General features: G+C 41.5%; 2 protein-coding genes across 2 annotated transcripts in view; one reads left to right on the forward strand and one right to left on the reverse strand.

Annotated features, from left to right (window-relative positions):
* The window catches only part of shank1 (SH3 and multiple ankyrin repeat domains 1), an 88,476-nt gene that overhangs the window by 31,255 nt on the left and 30,422 nt on the right, over positions 1–26,799 (reverse strand). Inside the window, exons 6-15 of the mRNA XM_085783581.1 lie at positions 21,333–21,487; positions 18,913–19,086; positions 16,586–16,702; positions 15,639–15,716; positions 14,811–14,877; positions 13,987–14,156; positions 12,584–12,705; positions 11,884–12,032; positions 9,697–9,810; positions 8,333–8,408 (exon numbers count right to left, since the gene is read on the reverse strand). Of these exons, the coding sequence (XP_085639707.1) occupies positions 8,333–8,408; positions 9,697–9,810; positions 11,884–12,032; positions 12,584–12,705; positions 13,987–14,156; positions 14,811–14,877; positions 15,639–15,716; positions 16,586–16,702; positions 18,913–19,086; positions 21,333–21,487 (1,222 nt within the window). The remainder of the gene's footprint in view (positions 1–8,332; positions 8,409–9,696; positions 9,811–11,883; positions 12,033–12,583; positions 12,706–13,986; positions 14,157–14,810; positions 14,878–15,638; positions 15,717–16,585; positions 16,703–18,912; positions 19,087–21,332; positions 21,488–26,799) is intronic.
* LOC146982552 (uncharacterized) lies at positions 25,501–26,771 on the forward strand. Its single transcript, XM_085785373.1, has 2 exons — positions 25,501–25,867; positions 26,134–26,771. The coding sequence occupies exon 2, from the start codon at positions 26,150–26,152 to the stop codon at positions 26,654–26,656; it is 507 nt and encodes a 168-aa protein (XP_085641499.1). The 5' UTR covers positions 25,501–25,867; positions 26,134–26,149; the 3' UTR covers positions 26,657–26,771.

Below are 26,799 nucleotides of genomic sequence, written 5' to 3' on the forward strand. Positions count from 1 at the left end.
CGTCGACTTGCCCTCCTCCCTCTTCCTTCCTCCTCCTCCTCCCTCCTTCCCTCTCGACGTCCCTCTCTCTTTCTTTTCCCCCTCTCCTTCTCCCTCTCTCTCCCTCTCCTTCTCTCTCTCACCCTCTTGCATCCGAGGACGATCACAGCTCTTGTCCTCTCTCATCTCTGCCTTTTTGTTTCCCTCCCTGCATGTCAGGCTACACCGCTGTGATCCTGTGTGTGTGTGTGTGTGTGTGTGCAGTATCTGTGTTTGTGTGTGTGCATGTGTGAGGAGAGAGAGAGAGGGAGAGAGAGAGGGAGAGAGAGGGAGGTGGGGGGAGGGATCAGGAGAGCAAACGTACATAAAGTCCACATGATTGTGTGTTTGTGTTGCCTAATCCGTCCTGTACTGTAGCAGCACTCGTCGTGTTTGCTGCAGTTTTTTTTTCGCGCTCTTGTTGCAGATTTCCAGCCACAAAGTCGAGTTAAGACGAAGTCACACACACACACACAAAGTCAAGTTTTGCAAAACACGGCGAAGCCGTGTGAGCCAACTGTTGTGTCGCATCGCATATGCACGAGGTGCGAGGCGACAGGAGGAAAGAAAAGGAGGAGGAGAAGAGGAAGAGACGGCGGACCACCAGCACCAGCAGCAACGCCACCGCCGCCGCCGCCGCCGCAGCGTTGGAGCTTCTCCTCCAAGCTGTGTGCTCGCTCATCCTTATTTGACCCACTGTTGGCCCAAAAACGGTCTCATGTGGGCAGGCAGAGGAGCAGCAGCATGTACAGATTGTGTGTGAGTAGCTCAGTGCATCTGTGGCAAGGACACAGAGAGCGGATGAACTGTGTTTTTTTTTGTTTTTTTACAGCTTTCATCTGTTCGACGGAGGAACAAACAACAGCAGAAACTTCTGCAGCGCTGCATAAACACTGGTATTAAACAGTTACAGTGGGTTCAGTCACATACAGTATGTCAGTGCATGCTCCTCTGTTGAACAGGAGATGATTCAGCTCTACATAATGTATGTTTTTCATCCCAGAAGATTATGTAAATTAATAGATGAGGTTCTTACCCCGATGAAAAATTATTTAAATGTTTTTTTTTTTTTTTTGCATTTAATTTTTGCGACAGAAGGCAACAGACCAGCTCTGAGGAAACCACAAGAAAACAACTCGAACAAATGGGAAAAAAAAAACATCGGCACCAATTTGACGAAACATAAGCAGCATAAAGAAACGAGGAAATCACAAGTGAACACAGAAACACAGGGAGGATATATGGTGCTGAAATTAAATTTATAGCTATAGCGTTTCAATATTCACCTGTGTTTTCTGCAAGTTTCTTTGTGTTGTTTGCTTGTTTCTTTTTCTGAACACTTCCTAAATGTTGTAAAGACGTTTCATTTGGTATTTGACGTCTAAATTTAAAGATTGAAACAGTTAAATAGTTTATATCCCCAGTTTTAGCCTCATATTGATAAGTGTAATAGTATATGGTGCAATACCTGACTTAGTTATCTTTAAAAAAAACTACAGATTCTACATAAACAACGTATACTTATAATATTATGGTGCAATATCTGTATTATCTATTATGCCTGTACTGTATGTATCAACCCTACCTCACCTTGAAAACAACTTGAATTTCCATCCAGGGTGATGAATAAAGTATTTTAATAAAGTCTTTTTTTATTTTAGATTCTAAAAGAGACAACATTTCACAAAAAGCCTCTTACACAGATAAAGAAACATAAACTTTTCAAAATGTCACTTCCTCCATCTGTTTTTAAAAACATCTTAAAGCAACAGTTGCCACTAAAATATGTTCAAACTTGTGTTTGTGAGGAACTGGTTACGCCACTGAGCTGCTATTGACCAACCATTTATAGCTGATTATATGACATTAGCCTATTTAATCAATATACAGTATGGACGATGTTTGGAACCAGTTAATTATCATTTTCAGGTGTTTTGTGTCTGAAACTGTTACAGTGACTGGATCCTGCTCACAGGCTTTTGACGCATCACTATTAATCACATTTGTGTTTTTTTTTTCTTACTTCTGATTTGTGTGAAATAAAATATAAATGAAGTGACCTGAACCGATTTGTTGAAAATCTATTTTCACCTCATTGTGACAGTGGCTCATCCTCCTTCTCATCCAATCACAAACCTGACCCTCTGATCTTTAGCCAATCGTGTGAGCAGTTAAAAGTGTTTCCTCCAAAGTCTTTTCCCTCCCTTTCACAATAAATCCCATTTTACTTCTGGTTTCTCGTTGCCTTTTCGTTCGTCTTATTAGTCTCTGCTGATTTGAAATATTTGGAGCATGTCTCACCCGAACAGACTGACTGACCTGAATTTGACTGTTGCAGCCCTTCGTAATAAAAAAATAAAGGTGGGGAATATTAATAATATAAAATGCAGCCACCTGAGGAGAGAAGAGGCTGTGAGAGATGATGGAGGAGGAGGAGGAGGAGGAGGAGGAGGAGGAGCAGATGGGAGGAGGCCGAGGACAAACAGGCGTCGATTAAGACGACATCTGAGGTGCAGGGGCACGACAGACGTGCATCACATCTCTCCATTTGTTTGTCATCCGTCAGGGCCGCTGCCCAAGTCATCATCATATCCCTCCGTCCTCCTCGCGCTCCTCGTGTTAATGAAATCACCACAGCACATTATCAAGTTAAAGCAGTTCATCTCGCTCGCACTGCCAGGTTTCACTAATCAGGCCTCGTTATAACTGTCTGTCACGGCTTGAAAATATAAATATACATCTATATAACCACCAGCAGCCAGTGAGAGGCAGCGGGCTGAACAGGAGGCCGGACCAATATGTTGGACTAAAGGAGGCAAAAAATAAAAATATAAGTTGAATTCTTCTTACACGATAAAATACACTGATGATTCAGTTCTGTGGCTGAGGGAGGTGCTGCTCTTTCATCCACCTGTTCAGCTGTACATCATCTCAATTTTTCGTTTTTTTATTCAACAAGCAAATGTTGTAAATATTTTACTGTCGAGATGAATTTCGAATCTTGTACTTTATCTTTTTATCTTTTTCTTACTATGTCTAGAAATAAAACTCCAAGGCAAAGTAACAAAAGCAAAAAATTCTGAGTATGTGGAAATCTAGTGCCTATTTATTATGTTTAAAATATATAAAATCTGCTCCTATTGCTTCTTAAATTGTCTGTGATCGATGAGCAGAGCCGCAGCAACACTGGTTGGTTTTGATCAGAGGATGAAATGAAAGACACCGAGCACCACCAGACCTCAGAGTGTCATCACAGATCACACACAGCACAGCATGAAGCAAATAGCAGCCATGTCAGTGATCACATGGATGATTGTGGTTGCAGCCAAAACATTTTTTTTTTTGCCAAACACACAGTAAAAAAAAAAGGAGCTCGTTCTTCAACAGAGAGTTTTGTTTCTCTCTGTGACCTAAATACAGTTTCAGAGGATTTTCCTCTCTTTAAAAAAAAAAAAGAAAAAGAAAAAAGACACTGTGCTGTGAGAAACAGCTGAGAAGTGGGACATGGTCTGAATAAAAGATACAGAAACCAATATTGGCTGATGGTAATGACAGTCTGCAGTCACACCATGCAGCTCCACGCCAACAAGTGTACAGTAACAATGTTAACACGCCACAGGCAACATGTGCACCACCTTAGCTTAGCATATTAGCATGTTAACAGCTGCTAATGAGTCGGTTTGAGATGATGTTGAATAATTTAGTCTGATTTCACTGCTTTGTTTGATGTTCTTACTTAGCACCTGACAAATAAAACTTCACTAACCTGCCTTCACCATCTTTTAAATGAAAATCGGGGACATTTTCAGCGCAGTCGTCAAAATCATTATATGTTATCTTTACGAAATAAATAACAGGGGCAATTACATGTTTGTGTATATTGACAATGTGTATTAAAGAAAAGGTGACATGGTTTCAAAAATCATGTCCCAACCTTTGTAGGCTAATTGCCTCTGTAAATGTGCTACATCAGACGTTCCTCAACCTTTCAGACCTGCACCTGCCACCATGTGTCAAAAAGAAAGGGTCACTTTCTGCAGCAGAAATTACTTTTTCATAAAATAAAAATATCTGATTAACCCATGCAACAGCATCAGCAACATCAACAAAATCCTACTGTATCAAATTTAAAGATTCCCCGAGGAGTTTGCTTTTGGTTATAACAGAGTCTCATATTAATGTGGATGAATCTACGTTACCCACTTGTTAATGGGTCCATGTTCGATAAATATATCGTTCTGTCTTTATAGTTATTTTGATATTATTATTTAGTGGTCGACTCGTCCAGCATTTCCTAGTTTCGGTTTCCCGGACGCTGCCCGGCGGGTCATGGGAATAACTCTGCCGGATCGCTAGTTGGCATCGTTTATGGTCGAAACTACGACGGTATCTGATCGTACTCGAAACTCTGACTTTCGTTTTTAATTAATAAATGAAAACATTCTTGGCAAATGTTTTCGCTTTCGTCCGTCTTGCGCAGGTCCAAGAATTTCACCGTGCGCGCAGAGCTTCATGGGAAATGTAGTGTGAAAACACTTTGCTTTCCGAAACTTCTTGTAGTCCCTTCAAAGAAAAGTCTACTCTGTTTATTTTGTCATATAACGTCTCCAGCATTTAACATTAGAGCTGTAACAATCAAACCCAGAGATGAGACATAAACAACCAGGTCCCAGACTGGCTGAATTTTTGTAAATGTTTGATGTTGCAGGAGCCTCTATGAGCACTGAACAACCTTCTGATGAAGCCGAAAGCACGTTTTTCATGTATTTACTCATGAAACTTGGAGTGTAGAGAGTTTTGGAGCTGATTGCTGAAAGTCACCAGCAGCATCATTAAGCTTAGATTCAACGTCTGAGAAACATATAAATGTCTGCGCAAGAATCTGGCAGCGGCGATCAATCATGTAATTTTTGATTTATTTTAGCCGAGCAGAGCCAAAGCAACAGACCAAGTGACTGACGTTCTCCATCCTTAACAAAAGAATAATTGTGATCATATGAGCGTTGAAAATTCATTTCGGTCTCGCTTCAGTCTCCACACAGAGTGAAGTAAGTTACCATGGCGAAGGGCATCTCTCTTCCCAGTTCTGCTCAGCTTTGGTCCCTTGATGTTTGAAGAGAGAGAACGAAGAAAAAAAGAAAAAGACGATACATGTCTCTCTTTTTTAACCCATTTGTAAACAAGGGATGCCTCCCTCTCTTCCTTCACTCTTCCTCCTCTCCCTACAGAGTGCCCTTCACTGTCTGACCTCCAGATGGAGACACCACAGGGGAGAGAGGGTGATAGAAAGAAAATTAAAAAAGTACAGGGGGGTTAGAGATAGCGGTGATGAATCGAAAGTGCGGGAGGGATCATGGCGGAGACGGTCAGGACGGAGACGCCGCCAGATATACAGCAGTAGAGGGATGAAAGGAGACAAGGCTAGGTGAGATATTACATGTAGAAGTAGAAGTAGAAGTAGAAGTACTGTAGGCCCATGTGAGGGCGGGCGGCTCTGACTCAGCTCTGCCTGCTCGGCTGGTCGAACCAACAAACAAACACACAAACAAAACACACGGCTTTTAATTATCCATGATGTGTGCGTTAGCGCTCCGAACATATGTGTGTGTGTGTGTTTGTGTGACTTTGCATGGCTGAGTGCGTCGCTTGCATGAAATGTCACTGTTGATGAAAAGCGTGTTAATAATAAATGATGCTGTGTGCATGGCCGAGAGAGAGAGAGAGAGAGAGAGAGAGAGAGAGAGAGAGAGAGAGAGAGACTGTTAGTGGGAGACAAAGAGAAAGAGAAAATAAAACATGAAAAAAAGTGCAGGCCTTTCAGAGAGAGAGAGAGAGAGAGAGAGAGAGAGAGAGAGAGAGAGAGAGCTGAGGAACCATGAAGAATGATAACGAGCGGTGAAAGAGGGAAGGAGAAAAGGGAAAAGGCCGAGATTTCACGTAAATAATACATGTGATTGATAACGGCTTGATTTCTATGTAAATAATTCTCTCTCTCTCTCTCTCTCTCTCTCTCTCTCTCTCTCGGCTCCGTCCGAGTCCCGGACACTGAAATGAGTTTGCCTCAAAGCGACACTGCGGCCGCCATGATGCAGATGCGAGGCATTAAAGGGAATGACATTATATTAGTCTGACTTAATGAGATGAAGTCACACACACACACACACACACAGCCAGAGTCGATACAGGAGAGTTTTTTGTTTTTCCCCCCCAAACAGATCAACTCTAGAGGATCTGGATCTACATACGTTCAAGAGGCTGAATATGGACTTTTGGTAACACTTTATAATAAGTACACACTATTAAAGCAGAAGTAAGCGGAATATTTAATGTATGTAATATAAGTCTTAAATAGTTATATCTTCCGACGGCAATCACTTACATAGAGTGTTTGGTCTGAAACACGGGTCTGTCAGTCACTCTGCTCTGCTGTAAGCCGAGGAGAAAACTTTCCTTGTATCCTACAACCTTTATCCAATGAGGAGAGAGAACGGCATAAAGGGGCGGTCCTCTCTGTGTGTGCAGCCAAGGGATGCGCGTGAATGTGGTGACGTAGGGACGAGGGCGGGGACTGCTAACTCCATCGGCTGACAAGAAGTTACCCAAAACGACCGGATCGCTTACTTCTGCTTTAAGCATTACTGTAGTTAAGCATTAATAAATACTGAATCCTTCATTTATAAAGTATGAATACTCATTAGTATGTAGTTTATAAATACAATTAGTGCTTATCAATGATGAGTAAAACATTTTTAACTGTGTTTATAAACTACATACTAATGAGTATTCATGTGTTATAAATGATGAGTTCAGTATTTAATGCTTAACTAATGCTTAATAGTGTGTACTTATTATAAAGTGTTACCAAACTTTTTTGATAGGGGGTAATAAATAACTGTGAAACACCGGATGCTGATCAAATCGCAAGTGGGCGGATGGATGACTGATCAGTACGAACATAAACACCAAACACGCATAATGACCTTCTGTTAAAAGTTAAAGTCTCATCTGCTATTCGAGATTATTTGTGTCTGGTGATTTCATGCTGCTGCTGCTGCTGCTGGTCAACACAGAGAATATTTCAGCCTTAGTCACCAGAGTGGTCTGAAAGCACCTTCGACATCACTGACAAGTTCAGCCCACCTAAAAAAAAAAAAAAGAAAAAAGAAAAAAAGAAAACTGCAGCCTGGCAACACAGCTCTGCACCTCTGAGCCAAAGAGGCAGACAACAACAACTCACAAAGGAACCGACGTCCTGATACGACAAAAATCAGCCTGTCTGCTCAGGTTACGTTCAGCTAAATAAAAACAACAACAAACAGCAGACAACAAACACTGAGGAGTCAAAACACAGCTGGTAAAAACCTCTGTCTGCCCTGAGGATGAGTCCAGCGTGAGAGCACGTCGTCACGCCGTACCGCAGGAAATCACCCACAACACAACACAACATCACAAAAATACACAAAACGCATCAAAGGAGCAAAGTGGAAACTTGTGAATCACGGCATGAATCATCTTATCTGGATAGATGTGTGTAGTATGTTGGCATACAAACAAATCCCCTCTGCCAGCGTGTGTTACATCACAGGCACATTTAAAGGGATACTTCAACCAAAATCGATAATTCACCAAATTTTCTACTCGCCGTCATGCCAAGGAAGGGTTTGGAGAACTTTCAGAGTCATCAAAACGCTTTAGGAGTTCACTTTTGAATCGTCCAAAACACACACTATGAAACATCCAGATACCTCCATACTGCTCGTCCTACTGACCCAAGTGTCCTGAAGCCGTGACATGAAAAAGGTGTTCAGAAAAAAATACTTTAATCTCTGTTTTTAGCCTTGTTGGAGTAGTAGCTCCCAGTGGCTGCGAGATGTACTTCCATCAAACACGGAAAAAACAGAGATCACATTCATATTTTCCAAACAACTTTTCCATGTGGCGGCTTCAGGACACTTGGGTCAGTAGGACGAGCAGTATGGAGGTATCTGGATGTTTCATAGTGTGTGTTTTGGATGATTCAAAAGTGATCTCTATCCACCGCCATTATATGAAAATCCGTTGCCAGCCGGACCCCCCCTGGAACTCCTAAAGCGTTTTGATGACTGTGAAAGTTCTCTGAACCCTTCCTTGGCATGACGGCGAGTAGATGATTGGTGAATTATCAATTTTGGGTGAAGTATCCCTTTAACCCCCTCGTCTCCTGAGCTACAGCAGCTTCAATGAAGAGGTGAAGCAACAACGTAATAATGGATGAATAACCGGAGCATCTAAGTGCGTCCGAGTGTTCAGCTCAAACAGGCGAGGTCGCTCTTACCTGGGAGCGTCGAAGCTGTCGTAGGATCCCACCGTGTAGTGGCGGAACAGCCGTTTAGCCCGTTCTCCTCGGCTCTCTGAAACCAAAACACACAGAAACATGAACATGATTGTACCTTTATTTAATAAATATGTATAAATGTGGTAAGGTATGTATTTAGTTGTAAAAATAGAAGTTCACAGATATAAGAATAAATATGGCGATATGTTTCAGACCGAGGAAGTTACTTGATGGCTGGTCTGCAGCCATTATTTTAATTTATTTTATTCTATTTTTTTCTTCTTCTTTTTTGCTTTGATACATATATTATTTCATTTGTGAAAGGATTTATTGAAAAAAAAAGGGGTTGACAACATAAGTTTGTTTCTTTCTGCCCCCTTTCATTCAGGAGTTGCATTTTTATTTCTTTTGTATTGAACTATATTTATTTTCTATTTTTTAAACTAAATTTAAACTAAAATCTGTGGTGGGAGCATCTCTCCTCTGTCCTCTGCTGTGGTTCAGGTCAGGTCGACAACATCTGTTATTTGTATTAAGCACTAATTAGCAAATGTTAACATGCTATAGTATCACATTACAGATGTGTTCCCTGTTCAGGGGTCGAATCCTTTGGATCGGATGACACAGCCACCACCTTTATAAAACAGCGAAGGCCGGACCGACCCTCACCTCTACAACACAAGGTGCAGCTCTTGTCAACCAGCAACCTTGATAACACGCAACTTTTGTTCACAAAGACTTGATGTTACTTGCATTTATTCAAACTAGGCAGCGTATCTATACTAGAGGTTCATTTCGAGCTGCAGGTATTTTTCTACAGGAACTAAAAAAGGTTCCTGTGGCTCGTTGGTGTCAAAACAGAAGTGTCAGACCAACTCAACCAATCAGAAAGGTCGGAGAATTACAACATTTTTGGGGGTTACTGTAGATCAGTTACAAGGGAACTAAATATTGACCCTGTTTCCTGGCTCATGGGGAAAGTTCCTGAGGTCCGAATCAAGGTTCATGTCAAACCTCCTAAATATCAGCATGTTTATTGTGTCTCTGTGATTGTGTTAGCATGCTGAAATTAGCATTTAGATCAAAATCTTACAGAGCTGCTGCACATGGCTAATGACTCTTAATCTTGTTCCATCAGAATAACAATTGATACATTGAAATAAAACCATTAGCTGCAGGCTTAATGACTATAATGCTGGATTTCAGTGCATAATTTAGCACCAGAACACAGACGCTCAAAGTCTTTGACCTACATGTTCACGTTATATCACAACCAGCATCTTAACGCTGATCTGGCTGAATATTCAGGAGGATGTTGTGTTTATCAGGATGACCCTGCTGTGTGTGTGTGTGGTGGTGATCACCTGATCGGTTGTCTTGGCTCCGGAGCATCACTTCCTCCACGCAGTCGGAGGGGAACCAGCCTGTGCGACCCCTGACCGTCCCCTCCCAGTAGCCGCCCTCGCCAACACTCAGCACTGGAGGAAGGAAGGAGGTGAAGAGAGCAGAGTGTCAAGAATAAAAGACACACGGCACAACAGATACACACACACACACACACCAACACACGCACACATACACACACACACTGATACCAATGAGAAATGAACACATAGGAAAGAAAAGACGACATTTATGAAGACAGAAAAGGAAATAATGACACACACACTGACATGCAAACCTCCTGCATACTCACCAAGACATACATACCTGGCGACACCTTAGACTCACTCACAAACACACACATATTCATACCTGCAGACATTGAATACAAACATATATAGAGACCTTACACTCATGTTAGCAAAGGGCTATTTTACAAACTCATCTGAAGACACTTCCTGAGTGATTATGTGTCCTTTAAGTACAAATGTGTAATGATATTAATAATTTTTAATGCTCATCAACTCACTGTTGATTTAACAGATGCTATAATATGGAGGGGATTTAAGATTCCTGGTCAACAACAGGTTAAAACAACTAAAAGAAGCTGCTTCCTTAAGGATCAATCATTTTATATTTAAAGGGATAGTTCAACATTTTGGCAAATTGGCCCATTGCCATAATCCCTATAGTCTTAGCAGTAGGTTTGTTACCTTTAATTGTCGGTGCAAGCTATTTTTAGAACGGTGGAGCAGAGCCGCGAGCTGCTCAGAGTTACGCTACGGAGGCTCATGGGATTTCTTGGTTTCCCTCATCAAACTCATCAAATACACAATCCAACAACTCCAAAACGCTCTGGTGGACAAGTTGTGACCTGCACATTCACCACGCTATGAGATAATAACAGAACGTTACCAGACAGAGTTGTTTTAGAGGTAAATACAGAGACTGCTCCCAACGGGAACGTGCATCAGTGGTTTTGCAGGAATTTACCTCTAAAACAACTCTGTCTGGTAACGTTCTGTTATTATCTCATAGCATGGTGAATGTGCAGGTCACAACTTGTCGTTTTTGGAGTTGTTGGATTGTGTATGTGATGAGTTTGATGAGGGAAACCAAGAAATCCCATGAGCCTCCGTAGCGTAGCTCTGAGCAGCTCGCAGCTCTGCTCCGCCGTTCTAAAAATAGCTTGCACTAACAATTAAAGGTAACGAACCTACTGCTATGACTACAGGTATAGGGATTATGGCAATGGGCCAATTTGCCAAAATGTTGAATTATCCCTTTAATATATATACCATTATGCAACTATGCAATGTCACATTTTTGCATAAAGCTCTGTTGTTTTAATGTGAATGATCAACATCTCCAGGTGTAAGTGAATGTGAAAAAGGGTTTTAAGTATCAACACTGTTCAGCCTTTTTTTTTTTGTTCATATATTGTTTTGTTTTCCCATCTGAACAGTGAGATGATCACATGTCATGTTCACATGATCGTGTGTCTTCTGGATGTGTGATTTATTTGGTAACACAACGTGTCGATGAGCCGGTGGTACAGTGCAACTGGGCTGTGCGTGTTGTGTTATTTAAATTTCGGTGTTGCAGCCACTGGACACTTGCCACCAGCATTAGCTAATGTTAGGGTAGATAAGTAAACGTTCTTGGGATGCAGCATCTGGCGTTGTGTCCAGAATACTTCATCAGTGAGCTAAATGGTGTTAGCTTAAAAGCTGTTCATTAAATCTCACCTCTGAAACTGTTAAACCCCTGCAGTCAGCAGCTCGCATATTATAAGAAACAATCTGATACTATGCAACGGCCCACACACTGAGAAGCAGCATATACTGCACGTGTAAGCTCTGTATGTTACACGAAATCTGTTTAAGGTGTCTGTAATGTGGTTTTGTGGATGTGTCTCTGCTCATTCTTGTTAAAACACCCTTCGCTGCCCCTCTGGAGGAGTTTATAATCCAGTCGTTGGCACCAGGTGTAAACAGACACTGACTCCCAGACAACAAGACGTTTTCAAGTCATGTGGAAGACAAAACGCAGTATTATGCTCCAGCGTACACACACACACACACACACACACACACACAAAGCACACACGCGTGAACAGACATGAACACACACACACAGCGACGGCAGGAAAACGCACATATTCTCACCTTTGACCCTGTCGCCCTTGTTGAAGCTGATTTCCCGTTCTCCCTGTGCTGAGTGCGCTCGCGTGGCGACAAAGACTCGTCCCGGGACGGCGCTGTAGAGGCGCCGGCGCTGCCCCGCTGTCTGTACGGTGGTGGTGGCGGGAGGAGCCCTGGAGGTCAGAAACAAACACGACCATCGGTATCTCAACACAAAAAAAAGGTCTGAGGAGAGAAGTGCAATAGATTTTTCAAACATTAAATGTAAAAGCTTGTTAGGGCCAATTTTATACAGTTTTATTACATATTATCAAAGCTCATTGAGGGGGAGCTATTTTGAGATAATTTATCTACAGTTGGGTGGTTTCTGTACTGATGCATTATTATACTGGAGACCATTCACCACCAAAGACTCTACCCTGTAGCTACAGGTGACGATATTACAAAAAGAGAGAAGAGGAAAGGAAAAAGTCCTCACTGATAATATAACATATTGAATCATAGATCTTTAGTCAGATTTTCTCTTCACTAAAGAGTTACTTCAAATCGTTGCACATTAAGATGAGCCAATTCAACACAAAAAAGAACCTGAAGATCAAAAACTGAGGACTGAAAAACAACATTTAAGAGATTTTTACTTATAAAATACATTAAAACATAATTATAATTATGAAGCCGTAAACGGCCATTAGAAAGTGAGAATAAGCTTCTAGTGTGTTTTCACCCCTGTCTCCGACTCTGCCGACTCCGGTCCTCCTTGTCTCCGATCCTCCCTCTGGACGGGGAGCGCGTCCTCGCTCCTCTGGGACTGCTGGAGCTCCGCAGCGTCCCGGTGTGTTTATAACCCTGAGAGAAAGATATTTATTACATGTTACAATTTGTCTTAAATGTGTCCAAATTAGAGATATTCAAGTTAACATACGTACAAATCAGGTTTCAGAGCATTAAAAGTGTTGTAGTTTAAACCACATTAACCCAAAATGTTGTTATGTTTGGTTAAAATCAATTTAATGTTATTATTAGTTGTACTATACTTTATTTCCATTTGTTTTTTGTTAACTGTCGCCTCCTCTACCCTGTGGCTGTGTGAGTTTAACATCCTCTGACTTCTACATCTTTAATTAATTAGAAAACTCTCTCACTGACTGAGCTTTTAAGAGAACATAATGTTCACTGATGATAAAACCAACATTCAGAAAACATGACTTATGATTCATAATTAACTCATAATTAAATGTGTGCATGAAAGCCTCATTAATAATGTTCATCTATAACTCAGCAATCACTTTATCTCATTCCCACTGGATGTAATAACTGAAATACATCTGGATGGATTACACTGCTGCAATAAATACTGTTTACCACTAGAGGTTGATAAAGGTCATGTATTGTGTATATTGTTGATTATGTCTGTTGAAATCTTATATAATCTGTGCCGGAGTTGTTGTTGCATCAACTGTTTCTCTACAAACTTTCTGGCTTTATAGAAAATGAGGACTCTAGTTCTTAGTGTTGCTTTTGTTGGAGGAATCAAACTGAACAAACAACACAAATCTACATAAACAACGAGGTTTGGAAGCGACAAATATCAAACACTTCAATCAGGCCAAGAAAACAGAATACTCTGTGGACTAATACAACCAGACACAAGCCGAGTAGACGCAGTGAAAAAAAGCCTTTTGAAATGATTTCCACAGTTTTATCCAATAAAGAAATGTAATATATAAATGTAATGGCTGCTACTGCAAGACTGAAGTTGCTATATATGTTTATAAGGAGACTTATCATTATTATCACATATATAATCCTCTGGATATATACGTAAGTATACGCTTACAACATGTGAACTACCCAGAGCAAAGTTTGTATATTGCATATACAAGGGGGCAGCACACTGGATTGTAACTTAGTGCAGAAAATCTTATGAATTTTGACTTCTTGTGCACTATATGGTTTGCTTTATTATTTTTTGTGTTCATATTGTTGCATAGAGAATCACATAGTCCTTCAATGTTGATGCATTAAATTAGGACATTGTGTTTTGCAGCATGAGGTCAATCAGGTCAGTGAAACACATTCAGACTCATTCATATTCAGAGGCAACCTGAAAATGTATTTCTTACACACCTGCACAGAGACGATGTTGGTCCCCGGTGCGTTGGGCACGGCCATCCAGTCCGGCAGGTTCATGCTGCTGTCACTGTTGGCCCGGAGGAAGGGGTGGGGGTGGGGGATGGTCAGCGTGCGGCTGCTCTCCCGCCTCTGGGGGGCGTACTTAGGAGACTCCACGAAGGGAACTTGGAGGTGAAGGTGAAGGCAGACGGGACGGAGAGAGGAGAAGCAGTCAGAACGTTTTGTTTTGTTTTCTTTGTCTCTGCTCTTCAAGAGTTTATGTGTTTGATTATTCCTGGTTCCTTTCATGTGCTCATAAAAGGTTAAACTCCCTCCTGTGTGTTGAGTGACTGAACAAGAACATTACACATGAAAAACATTAAAGAGGAACTATGCAAGTCCCGTCGCTTTTCCTCTGTTTTGCTAACCCTCGTCCTGGCAATGTGCATTTGTTTACAACGAAGCCGGCGAGAAATCAATCAACAGAGTGGTAGATAACGTTATTCATCATATACGATGTTATGAAATATATTTGTGTAGTTTAATCTGTCATAAACAAGAGATTACGGGTTACGGGGCGCGTTTGTGTCACGGGGCCACAGAGACGAGAGCTGGGACGGAGGCAAAGATCAGAGCCTCCGACCAAGGTTGGTTTTAAGCCCAGACACTAGGTGGAAGGCAGAGAGTCTCCATTCTCCCTCGTAACAAGTTTAGCCATTTATTAAACCACCACAATTACCCCAAAGCTGTTTCATTAAGGTAAAAAATGTAGTATATTAGTTAAGCAACAAATCCTGCATAGTTCCTCTTTAAATCCAGACCAGATCTCTGTCACTTACCCACATCTGTATCCCGGTGGTTTTTGATAATTTCTCCCAGCTCAAAATGACCGGACATGACGGCCACCTGATGAAAACAAACACACACACACACATTAAAGACGTGCACGTGGAAAACGAAGCACAGATTGCCAGGGTGACAGAAACAGGTTAATATTTCTGTTTGTGAAGCATTATGCTCTTGTATATTTTAAATCCCATTCATGGAAAATGCATGATTTTTTTTTTGTTTTGTTGTAGGCGCTCTCTAAACCTGCACAGGAACGAGCTCTGTGGCCTGTTTAGATTATTATAATTATTTTTAAAACCTACACAGTCTCATTGGTCCAGGTCACATCTAGAGCCACAGAGTCAAAGGTGAATAGATAACACAGTAAAAACATGTGAATCCTCTCACATGGAAACTTACTTTAAAACTCTTTCACTGCACGGCTGCACAAATAATACAGAAAATATGCAGCTCAGTGCAAAATATAGAAAATGTTAATTCTCTCACTGTGTTGTCTTCTCTCTTGTTTTCTCTCTTTTCTACACAAACACACACACACACACACACAACAGGATTGTCTCAGCTGGCTTTTTCTGCACTGACAGAGTTAATGTATCCAGATTAAGGGGTCACACACACACATAGACATACACACACAGACACAAACACACACACATACTCCTGCCACCTGGGACCTGTGTGTGTGTGCATCGTGGAACAGTAATGGTTTAAAGTGAAATTAGGCCCTGGCACTTTCTGCTACGTTAACTTAATAAAACACTAAACCATGCGACCAGCCAACACACACATAATTACGCAGCCAGGCACTCAGTCATTACCTGAAACGGGGTCTGCCCACTGTTATTCTTCGTATCTTTATTCGCTCCCCGGTAGAGCAGGATTCGCGCACAGCTTTCCTGCAAACAAACAAGAGTTGATTAATATGTGTTTATCGTATAATAAAATAAATAAATTATAATATCATAATATAACCCTAACCCTGCTTAGTTTTTATTCAAGAGATTTGTCTTTTTTCATTTCCTTGTGCTTCAATGACACAGTGCAAATATGATAAATACAGCAAAACTCTGTAGCCTTCTCACGCTGTCAGTAAAGTTTTGCTTGTTGTCTGGATTGCAAAAAGCTAAAAATTATATATCATTAAAAATCTGTAAATTTAGATTGAGGTGAAACTTTTTCTTTCGTACTTTTACGTAAAATACACACAGTCCATGTTGACAGTCTTTTAAAGGGAGAGTTTTTTGGCAAATTGGCCCATTGCCATAATCCCTATAGTCATAGCAGTAGGTTCGTTACCTTTAATTGTCGGCGCAAGCTGTTTTTAGAACGGCGGAGCAGAGCCGCGAGCTGCTCAGAGCTACGCTACGGAGGCTAATGGGATTTCTTGGTTTCCCTCATCAAACTCATCAAATACACAATCCAACAACTCCAAAACGCTCTGGTGGACAAGTTGTGACCTGCACATTCACCACGCTATGAGATAATAACAGAACGTTACCAGACAGAGTTGTTTTAGAGCCTCCGTAGTGTAGCTCTGAGCAGCTCACCACTCTGCTCCGCCGTTCTAAAAATAGCTTGCGCCGACAATTAAAGGTAACGAACCTACTGCTATGACTATAGGGATTATGGCAATGGGCCAATTTGCCTATCCCTTTAAGATAAGATGGGTCCTTATAGTTCTTCAATGCATCTTCTACCTTCTCATACTGTTTGTTCATGGACATAAAGTCCTCTACGGGAACGCTACAGGAGTTGACATCTGTACCTTGTTGTATAAAGCACAGATGTGCAAGGCAGTGTTTCCAGAGGCATTCTGGGAGGAAGAATCTGCCCCGTAGAAGAGGAGGTGCTCCAGATGCTGCGAGTTACCGTTCTGACAGGCCTGATGGTGGTGAAGAAGGGATGGAGAGAGAGAGAAAGACAGAAGGAGGAGGATGTGAGAAAGGTAAAGAGCAAAAAAAAAGAGAGTGGAGGAGAAAAGAACAAGATGTGCAGAGGAGTTAAAGGAAGAAGGATTTATGTGGTTGTTGTTTAATAAAGAGGATGGAGGGGCAGAGAAGGAAACAAGGAAAAAGGAGAAGAAGAGGAGGAGGAGACAACAAGGTGAAAGTTATAAAGTACCAACACATTTAATCAGCACTAAAACTCAGGGGCAGAAAACTCCAATAACAATAATCATACTTAAAACATCATTTATTTTTAAAGGTGATTCATTAAACATTAATCTCTGATTGGCCGGCTGCATACTGTACGTACATTAACAACATCATTTAAAACACATTTCATAACAGGTGAATAAAACAACACTTAGCAATAACATCAATACTTCTATTCATGCTCATGCATTTATCAGTTACTGTGTGTTTTCAGTCAATTGCAGTTGCTTCCTTTTTTATAATTAACTCCAAAGTGTTTTGGGATTTCAAGCAAATAAAAGCAGCAGTGTGAGGCGGTGACCATCTGACTGAGCTCAGCTGGTTGCATCAGTATTACAGGATGTGAGAGTCAGTTCAGTTCAGTGGGCTTTTAATTTTCAAGGCGGTAAAAATCTGACCGGCCATCTGTCTAAAGGAATTTCAGGAGGGGAAGTAAGAGAAGTCCTATGAGGCATGTTTTATAAAAAAAATTATTCTAAGGTAGAAAAAAAATGTTTTATTGTTTGTTTAATAAATAGGTTAAAAAAAAAAAAAAATTCAACTCCAGCACTGTTTTTCAACCTTCAACCACGTGGGGTCAAATGAGGTCACCTGAAATGTCTAGTAATTGAAAAAAAGATTGCTGATAAAAATATATTTTTAAACTAATTATTGTTCTTTTTAAAATGATGACTGAAAACACCACACACAATCTTAAACAACTGTATTCTATACTTTCACTTGCTCTAATATAAATCGAGTTCAAATCAAATGCAGCATATAAAAATATCTTATCTTATCTAATATATCTTGACTGACGGCCGCGATCACGTGACTGCACAAGTGACCGCTACTTAAGTTGTGATACTGTACACTGTGATGCTCACCATCTTTCAACTCTTCACTGTGGCCAGTTTAAGATGATGCAGCAGCTCTTTTTTCATAATTCATTGTTTGAAAGATTGTTTGTTCAGTATTAATTTTCAGGCTTGTAAGTACAAGCTCGCCTACGTGTAACTGCACAGATCAGGGAAAATAAAATGCCACTTTGTGAGAAAAAAAAGCCACTTTGTTGCAAATACAGAGTAGCCAGATTAGTGCACACAGTAAAACAGTGAAAACAAACACGATCAAAAACTAATTCTAGAAAAAAAAGTCTCATTTATGATGCCAAGATGGGGTCATGAGCCAAAAAAGGTTGGGAACCACTGGACTACAGGCTCTGGTGAACCAATATACCTAAATCTAAAACTATTCAACACACACACGCACACATAGACACAGATATTATGGGATGGAGTGTGTGATGACAGTGTGGGAGAGATCACACTGAGATGAAGAGCCTGATACCTTCATCATTACATCTCTCCTGGCCTCACCTATCCACTTGACTGGCGCTGGATGGGAGGAGGGATGAAGGGCGGAGGAGGAGGAGGAGGAGGAGAAGGAGGGAGTCCGAGGTGGAGGATGAGAGGTGGTGGTGGTGGTGGTGATTCGTGGATGAATGGAGACAGACGCTGGAAACACAGGGCACACTGGTGGTGGTACATCACAAGACAAAAATGAAAATAAAGAAATAAAATAAAAAGAAAGGATGCTTGTGCGCTTTATACGATCCAAACAGAAACTAAAAAAAAAAAAAACCCAAACAGCCCGAGGCAGCACTTTTGTTTTCTGGAGCTTTTTATATCACAAACCTCAAACAGACACGAATTAGGCCGCTGACCCCATTTACTTGAAAGATTTCACCTCAGGCAGATGTGTTGAATTAACTGTACAAACACAGCATGTATCTGTGACTGTTATTTATCATTTCCTCGACTCCCGACTAATTCTAGTGTGATATTTCTTTTAATATTTTCTCATTCAATTATCAAAAAAAAAACACAAAACACACACGATACACATACACGAAACATTTTCCATGCAGTTCTTAAGATAAATTAAGACTACGCACACACACCTGATGCGTCTCGTCCCAGCCGTTCTCATCCCTGATGCCCAGCTTGGCGCGGTGGTAGAGCAGCGTTTCGCAGCAGGAGGTGTCGCCCCCCGTCAGCACAGTGTGGTAGAGCGGCGTCAGCCCTCGCCGGTCCTTGTAGTCCGGAGACGCACCCAGAGACAGCAGGACCTGAGGGACGGCACGGGGGAAACACACAACAATGATAATAATAATAATAATGATAACTTTATTTATACTGTGTAGCATCTTTAAAGGGATACTTCACCGAAAATTGATAATTCACCAGTTTTTTACTCACCGTCATGCCAAGGAAGGGTTTGGAGTCATCAAAACGCTTTAGGAGTTCCAGGGGGGGTCCGGCTGGCAACGGATTTTCATATAATGGCGGCGGATAGAGTTCACTTTTCGTCCAAATCGTCCAAAACACACACTATGAAACATCCAGATACCTCCATACTGCTCGTCTGTACTGACCCAAGTGTCCTGAAGCCGCCACATGGAAAAGTTGTTGGGAAAAAATGTATGTGATCTCTGTTTTTATCCTTGTTGTAGTAGTAGCTCCCAGTGGCTGCACGAGATTTGCTGCAAGATGTTCTTCCGTGTTTACATCAAACATCCAATGGTTTACAACGACGAACAAACATTTGGCAGCAAATCTCGCGCATGCGCACAAACATCAACAGAGTCACTGGGAGCTGCTGCTACAACAAGGATAAAAACAGAGATCACATTCATTTTTTCTGAACAACTTTTCCATGTGGCGGCTTCAGGACACTTGGGTCAGTACAGACGAGCAGTATGGAGGTATCTGGATGTTTCATAGTGTGTGTTTTGGACGATTCCAAAGTGAACTCTATCCGCCGCCATTATATGAAAATCTGTTGCCAGCCGAACCCCCCCTGGAACTCCTAAAGCGTTTTGATGACTCCAAAAGTTCTCCGAACCCTTTCTTGGCATGACGGTGAGTAGAAAATTGGTGAGTTATCGATTTTGGGTGAAGTATCCCTTTAAAAACACAAGTTTACAGAGAAGTCACAAACAAGTGCCATAAAACCTCAGGAGATGGACCACCCACGCAATACAGCAACACAGGCAATACGAGACCCCGACAACAAATGAAGACCAGGAGGGCTCAAATTAAAGTGCAGGATGCAGTTAATTAGATAAAATGAATAAAAGGGGGTATACACCATAAAAGGAGATAAGATGAGATACGATAAGATAAAAAAAAAGATGGGACAAAAGAGTTAAAACAGAAGGGGGAAAAAAAGGAGCTTGATGAACTATGAAGTAAATTAATGATGGATTTTATGAGATAAAAGCACAGTAGCAAAAAAAAACAACAGGAAGGGGAAAATATCTCCAGGTGGTTTCTGAGGAATATTTGTGGAATTTAAAATCAGGACGGGAACACAGAGCCACGGGGTCAGAGAGGTCACACAGCTCCTCAGGCTGCAAAGAATAATGTTTTCTGCAGCGAGTCTCCGTGCAGCTGTTTCCCTCCGTCTGCACATGTAATTATCTGCAGCGTCCTCTCTGCAGGTAGGTAGCTGTCTGTATTCTTGTTGTAATCTACAATGTAAATGTGCCACACGCCTTTAAAACCAGGCAATCTGGATTCTATTGTGTTTTTTTTCTTTTCTTTTTTTCCTTTTCCTCTTGGGTTGAATAGAAGAATAGAGTTTTTTTTTTGTTCCTGAGCGTGGGCTGGTGTGAATCTCTGAGTGGGCGGGTCTGTTCAGTCTGTCTTCAGCTCCTTCACTGTTAACAGTAACACTAAATGAGGATGATACTGTATCAGTGTCATCCTGTCGCTGTGTACGCCGCCATCGCTCAGCTTTACAGGCCGCTAATTACGTGATAATGTCAAGAAATAACGATTAATTGCGTAGTAGTGTCTAGAAATAGCCTAGAAATAACGGTCAATTTCATAGTAATCGAGAAATATAGCCAATAAATAACGATTGGTTGCGTAGAAATAGCTCAGCCCCCCATGGTGGAGAAACAATCTGTCCTTTCCCAAAAAATTCAAAGCATGAAAAGCATCTGTAATCTTTTGCCTTTATGAAAAACATGACATTACAATGAGATTGACCGTTATTTCTTGACTATTTCTTGACATTACTACGCAATTAATTGTCATTTCTTGACATTATCAGATAATTAGTGGCCTGTAATTTAAAAGGTTACCCCTTTGTTTTTCTCCTTTTACATCTGGACAATGAACTGCACTTTTTATCGTTTTTATAACTTATTGTTGTGTGATGTTTATATTCGTTTTGTCTTATTTTGTTTCTCTATTTATACTGTTGCTATTTGCTGCTCCACAAATGTAAATTTCCCCACTGTGGGACAAATAAAGGAATCTTAATCTTAATCTAAACCTTGGAAAGAGGCGTGTGTGGATGTTTTACCAGCAGGGCCGTATGGCGGTGGCCTCGGACGGCCTTGTGTAGCGGTGTGAGTCCATCTTTGGCGCGGAAATCGATGTGAGCCCCTCCGTCAACGAGGACCCGGATGGCTTCACCTCCACCCGGCTCACACTGCACGGCCAGGGACAGAGGCGTCTCTGAAGGACACACACACACAGACAGGATACAGGGAGTTTAATGGATAGTTAGCTGCTTTTCTTTGACAGCAGCAGCTTTCTATTTGCACATGAGACGCAGATCTTTCAAATTAAACTTCAGTAAAATAATAATAATCATAAGAGTAAAATAATGAATTGCTCTCCGCTCTTGAAACTGTTTGTTTTCCAGGTCAAGAGACATGTTGGTGTGAAGTGCAGGAAATCAGAGCTCCTTTCTTATGAAGCCAAACATTAACACAATTACAAATGTTCACATTCATCTCCGTCAGATAAAATGAAATAAAATTTAAAAAAAAGCTCCTCTGGAGATTTATCTCTTGAAACAGGCCTCGTGCTACAGGCAGCAGCAGCAGCAGCAGCAGCAGCGTTAGTTTCCATTTAAACGCTCTTCTCTCTTCTTCTTCCCCACAGATGTATTGATGCTTTGCCAGTCACACTGACATCAAACCGAGCGACAAAGAAACTCAATAAAACGATTTTCAAAATTAAAGCAGCGCTGTGTCACGGCTCTCTTAACCCAACTTCTTCAGCAGGAGAGTTCAATGGCACCTGGAAGAATGAACGCATTCAAAGCGCTCACAGTTAAAACATGGTACAGCGATCCGGCTGCCATGGCGACAGGAGAGAGTTTTTGGCAAAAGATGAAAACGAAGACTGAGGATTTTTTTTTTTCTTTTTTTATCTTTAAACAGCTTCTGTAGATCTGTGGTAGAATATAACGTCTGGACATGTTGTGACTGCTCTTCCTCTGATGTGAGCATGTGATGATGAACTGAGGAGAATATGGCGGAAATACTTCATGTCCTATTTAAAGCGTCTGCAGAGAGAGTCTCAAACTGACAGGTCAGGTGTAAACAGGTGGTAATAAAGGTGTGTGTGTGTGTGTGTGTGTGTGTGTATGCCGATAGCTACAAGTTTTCAAATCCACTTCCAGCTCCTTAAACTGTCTAAACATCATCATGTTTTTAAGTTTTATTCACTCGTCACACTAATTCAGAGTCAGATCTCTGTGTATCCATGGAAACACTGTAAAAAGGGAAGTGGTGTCTGCAAATTCTGCTTATTCTTAATGGTGCCTAATGTAAATAAATATAGGCTAAAAAAAAGGTTCAAGTTATTGCTCATAGTTAAGTAACAGCTCTCAAAGCATCATGGGGGCTGTTCTTTTGAAAATCCCTGATCTAATTTAATAAAGTTGCACTTTTTTTTTTTAATACAGTGGAAACCGCTTATAGTGATCATGGATATAGTAATCAACCGCTTGTATGGATCAAAAGGCTTGGGACAGAATCATTTCTATACAAATGCTGTTTAAATAATTCGTAATCAAGAAATCTGCTTATAGTGTTCATTTTGGGTCATTTTATGAATGAAAACATGTGCAAAAACAATTTTAAAACTACTGTATGTGTATTTATTTTATTTCTTACTCTCATGATTCCTTACCGGACATCTGCTTCTGCTGCTAGCTGACGTGTGTGCAGTTTATGTTCAGTAAAAAATAAGAAATAAGTCACCACCAAGCCAGAGTGCGAATTATACAATGACAATTGGGGGGGTCAACATTTTACACAGCGCGCAGTACAGCGCAGACGCGTGCTTGAGTTAACAGAAGTCTTACAGTATCTTGCTTGTTCAATGAAATGTCTACAGTCTGTAGATGATGATAAACCAAATTTTACACAATTTTACAGTTCATGCGGCACATAATGTACCACACAAACAATTTTTGTAGTCGCCAACAAAATATTCTAGATCTAAACTGCCGAAATTCAGACCCATGCACACACACCCTAGCAAAGACAATTAAATGGTTTAGTCCACTAGGGGTGTCTGAAATTTTACTACAAGCATCTTCCTGGCATGACTATGGAAATACTGTATATTGTAGTATTTATGATTACTAATAAGAAAGATACATGTTTCAACCCCCCCTATCTGTTATTTGTACCTCTTTTAGGGGGGTTGAAGTCGTAATTAGGGGGGTCAAACCCCCCCAAACCCCCCTGTAATTCGCACTATGCACCAAGCCGCAGCTGGGTCAGTGATCTGCACTACAGACAGTAAGCCGACTGTTTTTTACTAAACTGCACAACAACGTTAAAGGCATTTGCCTATTTATAATTTTAACCACAGTTAGCTATACATTACTGTGCTGTATTGTGTATAGTATCTGAGTTATGCCTGCGCAGTAATTAACCTTGCACGGTGCATCTCGAAAGGCATTTGAAACGACTGGACCATGTTTGAAACATTAAATAAAATTCAGTAAATGCTGAAGCTGTTACGTTACATTTTCTCATTGAAAAACTTTACAAATGGCATTAAGATGATGTTCTGCATAAAAAATGAAGTGAAATAATAAAGAATCGGTTATAATAATCAACCACTTATAGTTCTCACATTGACTCTGGACCAACGTGATCACTGTAAGCGGTTTCCACTGTAATTAGATAGAAAGGAGCATAAATAAACCCAGTAGATCATGTTCAGGTGTGTGTGTGAGTTTCAGCAGAGCTCTCTGTCGCCCCCTGGTGTTCTGCAGTGGAAGTGTGTTTCACACCCGTGATGCCAGGCTGTGTTTTGTGTTTTGACACTTGCTCCCAGAGTGGCTGGAGCGACACAGAGCAGCACACCCAAACTGTAAATGAGCCGTCTGTTGCGCTCCCCCCCCGACACACACACACACACACACACACACACACACACACACACACACACACACCTCCCCTCCCTCCACCCCCCTGAAGCTCCAACAGCATCCGAGAAAAGCCACCAAATTGTGAACAACGCTGGCTCAGATCCTTGACAGAGTGTTAGGCCAACATGCTGCGGAGCCGGGGGCAGAGCGCGCGTGTTGCTGTTTGCAGAGAGTTTAAAGGTCGAGTTTATACAACAGAGCCACAAGTCACACAGCTGCCAGGGAGCTGATTTACACACTTGGGGGATCTTGAATCTCACATTTATAGCTACCGTATGTTTGTATTGTAGCTACAGTCTGAGTGTGTGAGAGAGCTCGTTATCTGAGAATATATCAGAGTGTGAGACGGGACGGGACGACTGAGTAAATGAACAGAGAGGTGAAGGACGACACGTACTGGTACTGGTACTGGTACTGGTACTGGTACTGGTACTGGTACTGGTACTGGTACTGGTTCTGGTAAGGGTAAATTCCAGTTCCCCCCTTAGCCCTACCCCTTCGTCCTAACCCTTCGTTTTGCACGTTCACATGAAGTGGTAGGGGTGTCCCGATTCTGGTTCAGACGAGGGTTAGGGGGAAGTGGTAGGGCTATCTGGCCCTTCAAACGGAGATTTTTCAGAGGCACACTTCAAACTTTGACAAGTTTCCCAGAATGCATCTCACGGCAACCGGAAGCTGTTTTATTTCTCGCTGTAGCGCTGTTATTATGTGACTTTGTTAAGTTTTAATATTTCTTCATGCGAGAAAGTAACTGTTTAGATCCCCAATGTGAGGTCGGTTTATCCAAATGATGGCTGTTTAGACATTTGCTCCGATGTTTTTCGGAGAAGTGAAGCTCCACCTGTGGAGCAGATCAACGGCTCGTCACAGAGACACCACCCGTCCGGAGAGCTTGTCAGCCGGCCAACCTCCGTCGTCATCCCGGGAGAAAAGACGATCGCTAATTAACTTACCCGCATATTTCTGTGACCGGAAGCAACACGTTCCCTCGACGCAGAACTTCGAATGCTCAACAACGGCGTCGGGTCTAAGCCGTAGGTACACCGTCAATGCGAAGCGGAAGCATAAACTAGGCTTAACACCTGATACCATGACCAAATATAAAACTTAAGATATTCATAGTCCTGTGATTCATATAAAACATTTTACTGTGTTGTCAACCATCACTAAAAGATACAGCTGTAAAAAAAAAGTCAACACTGTAATGTTGACTCTAGTCCACCTGCAGCTTGTCTGATACTCAGGTCAGTAAAGTTTGCCACATGCTGCTTTTCCGTGGGTTTCTGGGCTTTACCTGCACACAGATCAAGCTCATAACAGGGATGTTTCTGATCAGTTATCTCCAATGAAGTTTATTTGACACTTATCCATCTGTTTTCAGTTGTGTTTCTTCCTTGTTTCGGGCCCTGTGTCATAAAGATTTCCTGGAAAGTCCAATGTTCAAATCTACAAGGTTCATTGCCAACAGCTGACTGTCAGAAGAGACACACCCAAAACAATATATCCTGTCTGACTGTAAACAAAGTCAACTGCGACACAGGTGAAACGAAAGTGTAAAGGTGAATGCAAATTTATTGAATCTCCTCCCAAAGTCTGAATAGTTCTATATAAAGCGAAGTGAACTCATGATCTGCATTCTTTGACGAACCTGTGGAAAGGTAGGTGAAGACTTTCTGTTTTTACCCCCAAAACCTCAAACTGTAGCATTACATAAAGCTACAAACCTTTGCCAATAGTTTCCCTTTGCTCCTTCCAGTCTTTGTGCTAAACTAAGAACCTAAAACTAACCTTAAATCTTGTACTGTGTTGTCAAATCCTTTTTAGAATTGTGTGGTTTCTTTCCCGTGTTTTTGTCTGTTTTTGTTTTTTTATAGCACTGATCAATTCTTTTCCATCAAATCTTTCCTGAAACGTCTTTCCACAGTGATACGAAAACCAACATGAGCCAGTTCCAGTGGGCTGAAGACGACTTTGATCTGCCTGAAGGGGCAGTTAAGTTCAGCCCCACTGATCATCAGCCAGTTGATGGCAGAACCTATGTCATGTACCACGGCACCACCAAGAGAAATGCTCAGCTGATCCAGGCCTCAGGTTTTCATCAGTCTCCAGATGGGATGCTCGGCCGTGGCGTCTACCTCAGCAGAGACCTGGAGAAAGCCAGCCGCTATCCTCTTAAACACCCTGAGTCTGACAGGGCCGTCATTAAGGTTTCGGTCAACGTGGGAAAAGTGAAAGTCATCAATTGTCAGGACCATCCATATCAGAAGACCTGGCATGACTACGGATACGACACTGCCTGGGTGCCGCCCAAGTGTGGGATGGTGCCCAGCGGTTTGGAGGAGGATTGTGTCTGGGACCCCAAGAGAATCAAGATCATTAAAATCATCAACCCCAAACCAGTGTCAAATGCAGGGACCTCTGGCTATGGTGCTCGAGGCTACATGTGAGTCCTCTGAGCTGTGACCAATTTATTTTGTTTGTTAAAGTATATTTTTACATATTGGACATCGTATTTTGTTACTGTGTCATTGTAACTTACAAAATAAATGTGTCTGGTTTTCATCTGACTCAGTGTCATCATGTCTTCATT

This window comes from Trachurus japonicus, chromosome 8 (genome assembly GCF_045865225.1).
Source record: "Trachurus japonicus isolate A0001 chromosome 8, Traja_1.0".
Classification (NCBI taxonomy): domain Eukaryota; kingdom Metazoa; phylum Chordata; class Actinopteri; order Carangiformes; family Carangidae; genus Trachurus; species Trachurus japonicus.

Excerpts from the sequence above, each read along its gene's own strand:
- LOC146982552 (XM_085785373.1), top strand. The coding sequence starts at position 26,150 with ATGAGCCAGTTCCAGTGGGCTGAAGACGACTTTGATCTGCCTGAAGGG.